Source organism: Cimex lectularius, unplaced genomic scaffold, assembly GCF_000648675.2.
Source record: "Cimex lectularius strain Harlan isolate CLEC.00 unplaced genomic scaffold, Clec_2.1 scaffold234, whole genome shotgun sequence".
NCBI lineage: Eukaryota > Metazoa > Arthropoda > Insecta > Hemiptera > Cimicidae > Cimex > Cimex lectularius.
The window spans coordinates 585,891-599,658 of NW_019392804.1; the positions used below are offsets into that span (position 1 = coordinate 585,891).

The 13,768-nt window shown below is 30.6% G+C and overlaps 1 protein-coding gene across 7 annotated transcripts in view; it reads left to right on the forward strand.

Annotated features, from left to right (window-relative positions):
- LOC106664721 (tyrosine-protein kinase Btk29A) overlaps positions 1–12,979 on the forward strand; it is a 30,324-nt gene extending 17,345 nt beyond the window's left edge. For 6 of the 7 annotated variants that reach the window (XM_024228113.1, XM_024228115.1, XM_024228116.1 and 3 more), the window contains 12 exons: positions 2,385–2,540; positions 3,055–3,107; positions 3,189–3,269; positions 3,337–3,467; positions 3,538–3,666; positions 3,739–3,932; positions 4,011–4,182; positions 4,278–4,446; positions 5,644–5,762; positions 5,829–5,947; positions 6,003–6,136; positions 8,914–12,979. In XM_024228113.1, coding sequence (XP_024083881.1) covers positions 2,385–2,540; positions 3,055–3,107; positions 3,189–3,269; positions 3,337–3,467; positions 3,538–3,666; positions 3,739–3,932; positions 4,011–4,182; positions 4,278–4,446; positions 5,644–5,762; positions 5,829–5,947; positions 6,003–6,136; positions 8,914–9,012 — 1,556 coding nt within the window. In that variant the 3' untranslated portion in view covers positions 9,013–12,979. Of the gene's footprint in view, positions 1–544; positions 562–2,384; positions 2,541–3,054; positions 3,108–3,188; positions 3,270–3,336; positions 3,468–3,537; positions 3,667–3,738; positions 3,933–4,010; positions 4,183–4,277; positions 4,447–5,643; positions 5,763–5,828; positions 5,948–6,002; positions 6,137–8,913 lie in introns of those variants that run through there. The other variant, XM_024228117.1, reaches the window with a different exon arrangement.
- The last annotated feature ends 789 nt before the right edge of the window (positions 12,980–13,768 follow it).

Sequence of the window (13,768 nt, forward strand, 5' to 3'; positions counted from 1 at the left end):
AATAATTTTTTTCTTCAAAATTATTCATCCTCCCGATGAATTTGTTCTTTCAATTTTTCCAGTGATTCTTTTATTTAACAACTCCACATATCCTCAGGAAATTTTACATGGTTTAGAACCTTATAAACTGCATGTAATGGCATAACTTTGGCCTTTTGTAAATACATTAGAATCGGAGATTCAGCATAAAAAAATAAAAATAAAAAAAATAAATTTTGAAATTGATCACTTTTAGCTAAAGTTAAAGCCAAATTTAAAAAATCATTTTTCTCCTAAGTGCTAATGATATTATTTTCAGGTACATATGTGTTTTTATTTGGATAATTAGTCACCTTTTTTTTTTCACTTGAAAACAATTTTACTATTATTAACAATCAAAACATTTTTGAAGCCTAGAGACAAAACTTTGTTTATGCAATATCTAAGGAATTATTGGTTATTTTCGTATTGATCTTGTATCATAATAAACAATACCTAATTCCATATTTAATCCATTCTCTAAAAATATAATCAGGCACATTGTTTTGCTGGTAAGTACACAGTTTCTATCTTGATATTGTGGTATGAGTATTTCAATTTCTGAGTGATAATTCGTTTAGAACAATTTTTATTTTCTTCTTTTTCTTTTGTAACTTTCTTTAAGAGCTTTATATTTTTAAAATTGGTTTTTATTAATATCAACCATGATGAGAACTATTCACACTGACATAGAACAGGCCAATATTTATTACATTTTTATTGTGCGGCATAAGAGTTCATGAAGCAGAACTCCAATTTGCTCAGCAGTATCCTTACCACACAGCATCTTAATCGCTTTACCATTGTGAGGTTGCAGTTTCAACAAACAAGGTCTCTCTGACCTGAGCCACGACAATATACATTTAGAAAAGTTAAGGGTTTTGACAGCGAGTTGGAAGTTATGTTGTATTGTGGGTTCGAATCCCGCTCGTGCCATTGACTTTTTTATCTCAACTAAAAACCTTTAGGGGACCGCGGTAGCTGAGTGGTTAGCATGAGAGACTCTCACGCTGCGGTCGTGGGTTCGATTCCCACCGTCGCCTCTGGCCATTTTTTCCCGATAACCCCCAATTGAACAACATATATAAGAATTCGTCATGGCTAATATGCAAAGATCATAAGGCCAATAATAATAAAAAAAAAAAGNAAAAAAAAAAAAAAAAAAAAAAAAAATGGACCATGGAATTAGTGAAGTTATGTTGTATGTTCAGGAAAATCCCAGGTCAGGACAAAACCCATGAGTGAAGTGCCTGTTCAACATGTGCCCACCAACTCACAGACTAAATCCTGTAGGCACACTCTGAAAATTAGTTTTTTTTTTTTTTTTAATCATGGTTTTAGTACAGACTCATTCCATAGTAGCTACAGGATCTGAAAGTGGGATTTGAACCCAGAACTGTTTATTCAAAACCCTTACATAATGATTTCTGTCATTGCAGTCCCGATTAAATATTACTTTAGTTCCTACCATCTTTCATAAAGGTGTTGAATGTTTTATACTTAGTAATATTCACTTGTTTTTACTTGGAAAGGGGGACGTCAATATTTTGTTTTTTAATGAAAAAACTCTTGATTTACATTATCTACTGACTTGCAGTCTTGATTTTTGTTCTAGATTTTTCTAGCCTTTAATACTGCAGATTACCTTATCTGTTTTAAAACCTCTTTCTCCCACAGTTTCCTTCTGATTCACCTCTTTTCATTTGAACTGTTCTCAAGTAATCTCTTCTCAAATAAGCAAACATCTTTTCACCTATTTTTGGAAGAAACTTCTGGAGTCTCTCCTGGCTGAAACAACTCTGCTTGCCTTTTTTTCAGATACAGACTTCCCTAAATCTATAAAATATTGTTTCAATCACTTTTATGCACTCCCAAATTTACCTTTCTTTCCCACCTCCTAACTTACAGGCTGAATTGTAAGAATTTAGGACTCAACTCAATTAGTTCCTGGGCCGCTGAAAGTTGGCTCAAGTTGAATGTAGAAAAGTCCCAAGCTATTGTTTGGCTCCATTCCTTCCTCCACCTCATATCCCCCCTTTAAAATTTAAAATCACCCTATTTCATTCTGTCTCTCAATCATGAACCTTGGATTGTCCTTGATCAGACCTTGTCCTGGAAGTCTTATATCTCACAGATTTCTGTTAGTTTTCCACCCTCCGTCAGTTCTGTCATAACACTTTCTCCCCTTTAGTAAGCGAAATCCCTAATTTCTTGCCTTATTCTCCCCCATTTACAGGAAGTGTTGAATATGGGGATTCACTGGGGAGCTTGAGGATAAAATGAACTGAAATGTCTTAATATTTTAATCTGTTACAGCTGATGATTTCTAACTTCTTATACTGTTATTATTTTTTTTCTTTAATCAGCTTGCGGTGAAAATTCTGATGTAAGTACTACTTACCATTGTGGGTTGTGGAACGGAAAACGCTGGACTTGTTGCCGTGTGTCTACCAGGACAGTCGCTGGTTGCACAAATACTACAGTCTGGTCAACAACTCAAACTATACGTGAAACCAATTCAGGTGAAGATGAATGTCAGATGACTTTACAAAATTATAAGTGAAATTTTTCATTACAAATTCAAAAAAGTTTTGCTCAACTTAATTGAAAGTGTTTTAACTTTTTATCTGAACAGTAGTTACTTTATTAGTTGGTATTGCATTAATTTATGGTTGAATTTTTTTTGCTATACATGGTTTATTTTGAAATTTGTAATCTTTTAAATTAACTTAACTTGTCCACCTTTAAGGCCTGTCTTTTTTATTATCTCCTGTCCTTCCAATTTAACATTGAGGATGGTTAATTTTCTGTTGTTTTGGTATGTTTAATTTCTGTTCAGTCCCCCTCTCATTTAATTTAATACATTTCATTTATTTTCATGCTATTACATTTAAATCCCAATTTATATATTCATTTTGACACAAATTGTACCAAATTTTGTATTTTTTGTTATTCAAGGGGACCTAAAGCCACAAATAAAATTTATTTTCTTCTTCTTAAAATATTAATTTAATGCTAATTTTAATAATGTTATAGCTTCACCTAGTAGTCAAGCAATGCCTGGAGGTACATCTGCTAATAAATTCAAAGTAAGTTGTTCATAACATGCATAAACGATTCTAACTTTTGAATTATTATTTCACAATTTTTATGATTTCTTCTTTTACCAGGAACCTATGACTCGTCCGAAAGTAGTTGTTGCCCTTTATCCTTTTAAAGCCATCGAAGGGGGTGACTTATCATTAGAAAAGGTAATTGTCGTTAATTATTATTTACCCCAAGTACAGCTTTTGATTGTTCAATTCATTCCGTTTCTAGGGAGCAGAGTACGAAGTATTGGATGATTCACAGGAGCATTGGTGGAAGGTTAAGGATAGCCATGGATCTATCGGCTACATACCAAGTAATTATGTGAAAGAGAAAGAGTTATTGGGATTGCAAAAATATGAGTAAGTGGCAAAACTTGATATGAAAAGTAACATTTTTTAAATGGTTCTATTTTCACCTTTTCTGAATCAGGTGGTACGTTGGAGATATGTCCAGACAAAGGGCAGAATCTCTTCTCAAACAAGAGGAAAAAGAGGGTTGTTTTGTTGTGAGAAACTCTTCAACTAAAGGCCTTTATACTCTTTCTTTATATACAAGAGTGTATGTTCATTATACATACAAAATTATATTAATTCGATTGTATCGAGTTTAATTGTGACATGGTTTTTTTAGTCCCCATGCCCATGTGAAACATTATCACATAAAACAAAATTCTCGGGGTGATTTTTTCTTATCAGAAAAACATTGCTGCCCTTCAATACCAGAATTGATAAACTACCACCGACATAATAGTGGGGGCTTGGCTTCTCGCTTAAAAACATCCCCTTGTGATCGGCCCGTTCCACCGACAGCAGGTCTAAGCCATGGTATTATTTTTATGTATACATATATCTGCATATTTTTTTAACTATGAAGTATGTACTTAACATATTAATTATTTTTAGACAAGTGGGAAATAGATCCAGCAGAACTGATTCTTTTAGAAGAGCTTGGCTCAGGGCAGTTTGGAGTTGTAAGAAGGGGGAAATGGCGAGGTTGTATTGACACCGCAGTAAAAATGATGAAAGAAGGTACAATGTCAGAAGATGACTTTATTGAGGAAGCAAAAGTGATGACGTTAGTAACTTCAACTAGTTTGTTGTTAAACAATTTTTGTTTAACACATCATTACATACTTTTACTTAATTTGCTTATTTCATATAACATTTTAGGAAATTACAACATGGAAATTTAGTTCAATTATATGGTGTATGTAGTAAACATAGACCCATATATATAGTAACCGAATATATGAAACATGGATCTCTCTTAAACTATCTTCGACGTCATGAAAACACTATTGCTGGCAATGTAGATCTTTTACTTGATATGTGCATCCAGGTAATTGTTCTAAGCACATAAAAAATAATCACATTTAATTTCATACATTTTACAATGATTGGTGAAATTTTCTTACTCGCTTGCTATAACTTGTTCGATTATACTACATAGAATATTGCCCTTAATTGTGGCAACACTAATTTTCATTTGATATTAGAGCCTGTAGTTCCAATATTTTCATTTATTTTACTGATTGATCAAGCTCAGACCAGTCACTATTACTGTATACAAAGCAAGGTATAAAAAAGTTAANAGTAAACAGAAATTAGGTTAAAAGTTAACGATTTCCTTGTGCAAGTTTAAATTGTTAAATGACAAAATGTAATATTTGTTTATTATATATAATGAAAAAACTTAAACGCTTTTTTCTACCACATATATATGATGCCTCATTCAATCTTTTTTCTTTCTTTCTTTTTTTTTTTTTAAATACAACCTTTTGTTTTTTGTTGAATATTCTTAAAGTATGTTTTCATGAAAAATGATTTGTTTGTTTATTGAAATCGGATAAGGATTTCCTGAAATATAAATAATTTTTTTAGATAATAGTGCGTACAGTTGAAAAACGAAACCAAGAAAAAAATTAAATAATTTACAAAAAATCAAAATGTTTAATTACAACTAAATGATAAACAATTAAAAGAGTTGTACTAGAAATAATGTTGTACAGTGTCAACCAACTTGAAGTTATCGTACTACATGCTTCCTGGATCCTTTCTCGTAATTCCTGCTGCCCATTTATGGGCTGTAAATTTCCATAAACCTAGGGTAACCCCAAAAAAAAAGATGTCATGAGGGTAAGTCAGATGATGGCCAAGGAAGGCCAAGGAACCACACTAACTCAAGTTGTTAGAGTATCAGAGTATTGATCTGAAGATCGTGGGTTCGAATCTAGCCTGTGAAACAAATTTTTCATTTCGAAAAATCATGTATAATTAATTGAAAAATACATACCTTTCAAAAAATAAAGGGGGTTACAATTTAACTTTTTTTTGTCTTGCTCTGTTTGCAATAAAAGTGGCTGGTCCATATGAAAAAGGACACTATAAGTGAAGATAAAAAAAAATAAATTTTATTGGCAATTTTAACATAAAAAAACTGATTATGAAATTGCTAAAATAATTCATAATATTTTCATCGTAAGAAGTGAGCATACAATTTTTTAGATGATTTTTAAACAAATTTAAAAATCTGTAGGTCTGTAAAGGAATGGCATATCTTGAACGTCACAATTACATACACAGAGATTTGGCTGCTAGAAATTGTCTCGTGGGCCATGAAAATGTAGTAAAAGTAGCAGATTTTGGTTTAGCGAGGTACACAGCTTGTTTAAACTGTTATTAATAAAAATGTATTAATTGGCACATCTTTTTCTATTTTAGATATGTTCTCGATGACCAGTACACAAGCTCTGGTGGCACTAAGTTCCCAATAAAATGGGCACCTCCTGAGGTTCTTAATTATACGAGATTTTCTTCTAAGTCAGATATATGGGCATATGGTAAGAAATTATCAATGCGGTTAATCACTTGATTGTTAACTGTTGTCGTTTGCAGGAGTTTTAATGTGGGAAGTGTTTACATGTGGAAAGATGCCGTATGGACGGTTAAAAAACACAGAAGTCGTGGAGAGAGTTCAAAGGGGAATTATTCTAGAGAGGCCTCCTGATTGTTACAAAGAAGTATATGATGTAGGTGCAAAATGTTTTTTTTTTTNTATATCACTATTTGATATTTGAGCACAATGAAATTGTTTTGTGGGCAGATTTCACCTATACACACCCAACAGTAAAGTTCCCATTTATAATCTTCGTCCTAAAAAAACTCTTAAACCCTGTAGCCTCTTGGGAAATGTTAATTTTGCCTGAATGTTAGAAAAACATTAGGATTAGGAAGGATAGCATGTCACTTGTTTGGTTTGGCTGATTGTTAACTGTTGAACAGCAATCAACAAAAATTTAGAAATTATATTTTAACTATATCACTCAACTGTTCCAATAGATGATCTGCCACATATAATGAGTCCTACACCCACTCAATGAATTGGAAGTGACTATATTCTTAAAAACTCTAGCTTGATCACACTTTTGATAATAACATAGTTGCAAAATGTTGGTGTAATTGCCGAAAGTTCAGCGATTAAACAACAAACATTGTTTTGTAATAGTGGTAGTTTATCCACTACCAAAATTTAATTTAAAAGGCTACTGATAGTAATAAGTAATTCACTCTTATTGATAATTATTTGTTAGATGATAATGTTTTTTATTTGTCACTTGATCACTCCTCTGGGTCTTTCTACCCTCGCAGGCTTAGATTTCCTTAAACATGTTCAGTGAACTAGACAACCCAATGTGTTCAAATTGCATTATATTTTATTAAATAGATTGAAAAAAAAAAATCAAAATTTTGATTTTGCTGATGTTCAAATGTTGCTTCAGAGAAAGAGAGAGAGAGAAAGAAAGAAAATTAGGAGATAGATATATAGATTATTAAAACCCGTGCCTAACCCTAACCCTACCTAACTTTAACCCACATCTGTTACATCCCTAATGATAACCCAACCTAACCCAACCCATGGACACTTCCTGATATTGCAAAAATTGATTATGCAAAGATGTTAACATAAAAAATTGTGCACCCAGCCCAAAAACATCGATATTGAGATAGTTTAATGGAATAAGTCCCTCGCCTACCTTTGGCCTTAGCCCAATGTAACTTTGTCTTAAGCCCAACCTAACATTGCCTTAGCCCAGTCTAACCTAACTTAACCTTGTCTTTAGCCCAACCTAACTTCATCCCTAGCCTAACCTTGTACCTAATCTAACCTTAGTCAACTAAGTTAATTTTGTCACTAGCCCAACCTAGCCTAACTTGTCCCTAGTTCAACCTAGCCCTTACCTTGTCTCAAGCCCAACCGAACCTAACTTTGTCCTTAGCTCAACCTAACCTATCCTAACCTTGTCTACAGCCCAACCTAACCTAACCTTGTTGTTACCCCAACCTCACCTTGTACCTAACCCAACCCATGCACACTTCTGATATTGCAAAAATGTTTGCAGAAAAAATTGTATCTAGCCTAAAAACATCTATATTGAAATAGTTCAATGGAATAATTTGAACAAAAATTGACAGGGCTGGTTTGGTAATGTTTTCCACTTATTTGCCAAAGTGAAATACGTTTCACAATATCAAGCCTACAAACATTAAATCTTTATAAAAAGATAGTTCCTACTCACTGTTAGTTTTTTTCAATGATCCGGATTTCAAGCTTATAGCTCATAAACATATTGAAGGAGTTATCAACACGTCTCTCAATATGAATTGTAAGAGTGAACCTGCCGATCCCTTGCCAATGCAGCGCTCTAATGAGAAGCTGGTTTTTAATGCTGCTCGATTTTGAAATTAACAAAATGTAAAATGGAACATGAAGATAAACGCATTAATAATATAGTAGATTTTGATTTACCTCCTATTTTAAATATGTACCTAAATAATATTAGCCATAAAATTAATTAAGCTAATTTTATTATTTATTTTTACCATTAATTTACTAATCTATTATTTTTATTTTTATTAATTAATGAATAAAAAACCCAAATAATCACCAATTTATAATTATTTTCTTACAGTATTTATTAATATAATATTTAATTGTGTTATAATTCCTGCTTTTCACACGTTGAAAATTGAGCAGCATTAAAAACCAGCTTCTCATTGGAATGTTGCATTGGCGGGGGATAGGCGAGTTCACTTTTACAATTCATGTTGAGAGATGTGCTTGTAAATGTCTTCAACCTGATAGTGAGTATAAGCTTGAAATCCGGATTTTTGAAAACAACTAACTGTGGGTAGGAACTACCTTTTTTTATTAAGATTGAACAACATACTCTACCATTTATCATAAACAATTTTTGTACAATATTTTTTATCATCACCGATACCCCACCATTTATCATTTCTACAAACATTAATGTAAACAAATATTCTAAAAAATATTAAAAGAATTGTTAAATATCAAATAAATATGTATTATTTGTCAACACAGTTTAACTTTTGTATATATATTTTGGAACTTATATTGTTATGCATTGGAAAGAGTAATGATTTATAATTTGTAAATAAATCAATGTGTTTTTAATGAGCATGAAAAATAAGACCTTTAGTATTGTTTTTCCATATACAAAAACATACAAAATCCTGGAAGAGATAATTATTCAATTAAAATTCTTCTGGTTATGAAACACCCAGCATGGATAGCTCACACCTCTTTCTTTTCCTTTTGTTAAATAGTTTTTCTCCAAATAAGTACTTTTAATTGGCTAAAAAGAATAAAATATTTCTTATATTTTGAAATAATTGTGGAGTTTTGCTTATAAACTTTGTATATAATTTTTTCATTTCATATAAAGTATATTAATATCAGTTCATTATCTTTTAATAATTATATGAATATCTTTTATTTCAGATAATGCGCCAATGTTGGTCACATTCTCCAGAAGACAGACCATCATTCAGAGCTTTGAAAGAACAGTTAACCATCGTTGGACAAAGCATCGCAGATTGACAGGTTTCTCTCGATCCTTGTCCATTTTGTGCTATTATTAACTCACCTGCTTTCTCAACTGTTTTCCAAAGTTTGCAACGACATTATGAACATTGATAATAACTAAATTTAATCTTAACATGTGATTTTTAAGAGTGCATTTATATGTTCCCTTTGCTCATTTCAGTTTGAATCTCAGGGATGTAACATGGGTAAAAAAACACAATCGGTATTCTGTAGTAGTAGTTTGTTTTAGTTATGGGCTGACAGCCCTTTGAGTATAATTTTTTCTCCATAAAAAGATAAATCTTTCGTAAAAACTTACAATTAATTACACAAATAATAAAATGTTTGAACCAAGGGGAAAAGCTTCATTTGCCGAACTCGCAAGAGAACTACACTTCCGGGGTTAACTAATCGGGGGAGAAAATTCAACTTGATAAGAGAACTCTACATTGAATTGTTCTCAGATGAGGGGTTCATACCAGTTTATTGAAAATAAAACCAACTCCTGTTGATCAATTCATATCAGTCTCAAGTAGTCATGGATTGAAAAGTTTACAACCACAATTGATTTTCCTGTTTAACTCTTTATTCCTTATTTCTCTCGTTCTGTTTGTTTTCCTCTTATTTTCTTTAAGGTTCTGCTTTGTTCCTATGTAAAAATTCATCAAACGGGCTTCTTGTTTCTCCTGAGTTCCTTTTACATAAATCAAGATTTAAAACATTCTTTCTTGTGTAGGGCACAATCTAAAGTGATGCTAAACCTCGGTTCCTTGAGAAATTTTTGGAAATGTTTAAACGCATTATTACTAGTAATTCTGTATTTAAACAAACAACCTTTTTATGTTTTTAATATACGAAAGTTAATATCTTTTAATGATGCCATTAATAATTTTATAGGTTATTCTTTATGTAAGAATAACCATAACAGGAGTATTTGCAGGACACTGTTTTTAAATAAAAATATTTCTTTTGAATCAATTTTACTTTATCGTGGCTTAATTTTGTAATAGCTTTTTGTTTATCTTTGGCCCACATAAATTTAGGCCAGATGTTAGAGGAGCATAGTCCTTGTTTAAATTTAAAACAAATTAATTTTCTTAATTTATCCAGAACAGTTTTCAAGTATATTTGGGTATCTAATAGCAATTTTTTTAAAAGTCAACGCCTGCTTCTTGGTGCATTGCAAATCACTAATAAAATTTTAGAAAAAGCTTTTTTCCACCAATTAATTTAATTACACTAAAGTCAGAGATAAAATATGACTTGGTAACATTCATTCTTAGGAGGAAAAAATGTTAAACTATCCAAATAAGTCAAGAAAAGTATATAAAGGGCACTGGATAAGAATGATCTCAGTCCTCAAAAACGGGATTTGGATAAAATTCAAATTATAACTAATTAATTGCAAATTATGGTTTTAGGTTCAAGGAAAAAATTATCTAAACACAATCTTTTGTTCAGAAAATTATATTTATTAGAACAGCAAAGAACATTTAAAATAGGTTTTCAATAGAATTTTTAAAAAAGCATTTCAAAATGTTTACCAAATTGTACAGACAAAAGTCACTTTTCCTTTGGATCAGTCAATCAATGTATCATCCACACTTTCTTTTATGGAGGCCAATCGTTTATAGAAATTTGTAGCCTACTGTCCTTCAAGTATTTCTTCTATTTGTACAAATTGTCCTATTTGGCCTTCAAGATCGAGGTGTCTGGTATACAATTTTTTTCAAAAATTAAGACTATTGGCTTCAAAATTTTTCTTGCAAAAAATAAAAAATTCATTTTGTGGAAAACTTTCCAATTTCAGTCCCTGGGACTTGTCACTGCCATTTTATATTCTCAGACCACAAGCTCATTTCTTACAAAAACTGGACTGTTGGTTCTTCTCCAGCACCCTTAGAACTGAAAAGTTTTTCAAAGCTGCATATGAGTTTGTTATTATATTTTTACAATATTTTCAGCTATTAACCAATTTTGCCATTTTTAAATTGTGATTTATTTTGCTGTGATTGATTTGTTTTAATTAATTCTTATTTAGCAAAACGGTTAATATTTTTTTCGATCAATTAAATGCAATAACCTTAAGAAGTATGTGTATCGGTGGTCTCAATTAATATATATTAAGTTAAATTGTTAACAAAAAGTTTTATTCTATAACTTTCCGTGAAAACAATAATGAATGTTTTGACTGAACTGAATTACAAAAATATCAAGGAGTGAGAATTGTAAAAAAAATAAATAAATAGGTTGATGATTTAATTTATAAGTTGCTTATAATACCGATTTTTCAACAGTGTATATATTCCATTTAAAAGTTTTCTTCAAATTATCCACGGTACAATAATTTTAAACATCGCTGTTCATATTTTCTTTTTATAATTTTCTTTTGGAAAAACAAGTTCTATCATTTCTAGTTTAATTCGTTGAGAGCATAGGATTCAATGTGTGAGACAATTTATTAATTCAGGCCCAGGAAATGTTTTAGTGCCTGACACAGTAGTCAGCGTGATAAGTGCTTATTGATTTTGATTCTATATTAACCTTTTTAATTTATCGTGAGATTTCCTCCTATGGTGTGCATAGTTGATCATTAATTATCATTTTGGTCTGCCTATCCTACTGTCAAACCTACCCAATGAGGATAAACAGAACAAAATAATCGGTAATGATCAAAATACAGGGTTTTATTATAGTTTCCACTGCCCTTTTGCATTCCATAACAATATCGTTTGTAATAAATAGTTAATTAGCTCCATTACACTTAATTCATTTTTACCATTTCAGATATTATTTTTTTGATTTGAAGTATAATTCACTGTTGACAAACCGGTATAAACTTTTCGATATAACTAATCGTGGGGGCCTCATTATGTATTACCCTACAAATTTGTCATGATTAACTTTAATAATAGCTAGGTGAAAAATCATGCAAATCAGGCATGTTTTTTTTTTATCATTATGGTTTTTGTACTTTAGCATTTGGTACTGGAATAAAAAGTAGTTACTGTACAGAGTTGATACTATGCCTAAACATATTCAAAATTATACTTATGAATAGCAGCAATTAAAAAAATTGATGTTTTTAGAAAAAATGCTATTATAACTAGTATTATGAATGTAATATTCAGGCTTTTAAGACGGTAGAATAACAAATATAATATGACTTTCTATACATCATGATTTTCAGTTCTTATATATATGAAACATTGACCAACATACTGGTGAATATATAAATTTTTTTTTTGTTAAAACAAAAGTAGCTTTTTTTATTGATGACATAATGCTGGAACGTTTTGTTTACCATTAATTTTATTAAAATTGTAGATTTTATTGAATTAATGTTACATGCTTTTACTCATTTAAACTAACCAAATTGGGTCTGAATTATTTTGCTTGCGATCTCTTCAAATAAATTATTAATGCTTGAAGTCAAGACTTGGCGATGTTATTTTGTCAAATTTGCTATTCTATGTGTAAAAGAATACCCTTTTGAGTTTTATGTGTAGCTAAAATAATAATAATAATAATTTATAAGAAAAAGAGGATGTGCTTATTGTGTAGATAAATTGTTCCCTTGCATTGTCAAAATTGATTCAAATTGTAGGCAATATAATAATGTGGTATAATTAATCATGAATGCGTGTTTTGTGTTATAATTTTTTTAAACATTTGGTGTCTTATATCAATAATTGTCAGTTTTATTTATGCATTTAATTAATATATTGACATTATTTCACTTTTTTAAGTTTAATAATGGAACTGAACTTTAGCCATATTTATAGACGAGTATGTCACTACAGTATTATAACCGCTTAATATACTTTTAAGTTAAATATTGTAAACTGTATTTTGACTGGAGTATTTCAAACTGTGCCATAGTGAAGTGTGCAATATTTATCGTACATTATCATTTTTTTTTTTTTTTTCATTTGTGCAAGAGTAATAATTGCTTGCTTAGCCATATTGAGTTTGACTTTAAGAACATCAAAAGTTACTTTAATTTTTGTGATGTAGAAATTTTAGTATGCATTAACTATATTATGTCACAGTTGTACATAATTTAGTCTTTTAATAAAAAGTGATTACAAAATTTTATTGTACATTAATGTATTATATGTTCTGTGTACATTTTAGTTTTTTTAATAGGTATTTTACTACTATATTTATATTGTTAATTTGAAACTTATCGCTAGTTCCATGATTTAAATTGATTAAATTTTATACTATTATTTTTAGAAAAATCATATTGTACGTTTTTACAATTTGTATTTTAAAGGAGTTAATGAATTGGAAATTATTTATCTGAATTCATGTTGTATACCAAATTAATTATATTGTTATTGCTGTTAAATTCGTATTAAATCTTATATAACAATAGCTACAAGAATGTATCTTCTTTTCCACTTACTCAACAAATATATCTTTTTTTCAGAAGATTACAGCCAGGATAAAGATAATTAAAGCCAGGATAAAAATTAAACCTCAACAGCACAAGTATGTGAGTCGCATTAGGTATTTTTTCATACAATTGGTGAAAACTGTAATCGGCATGTCAACATCATTGTTCCTCAAATGCTGACCATTTCATGTAAATTTATGTCTTAAAAGTTTGTGAGTCTGGCACTCGTCGGCATTCATCCACGAGACGCTTAATTCAAAATTTGCCTTTTCAATCTTCTTAGAAAATGGCAATAGGTAGTGGAACAAAACTGAGATACGAGTTTAATTCATTCCATGACCGAGGTCATATCTCAAATTTTTCCTAGAA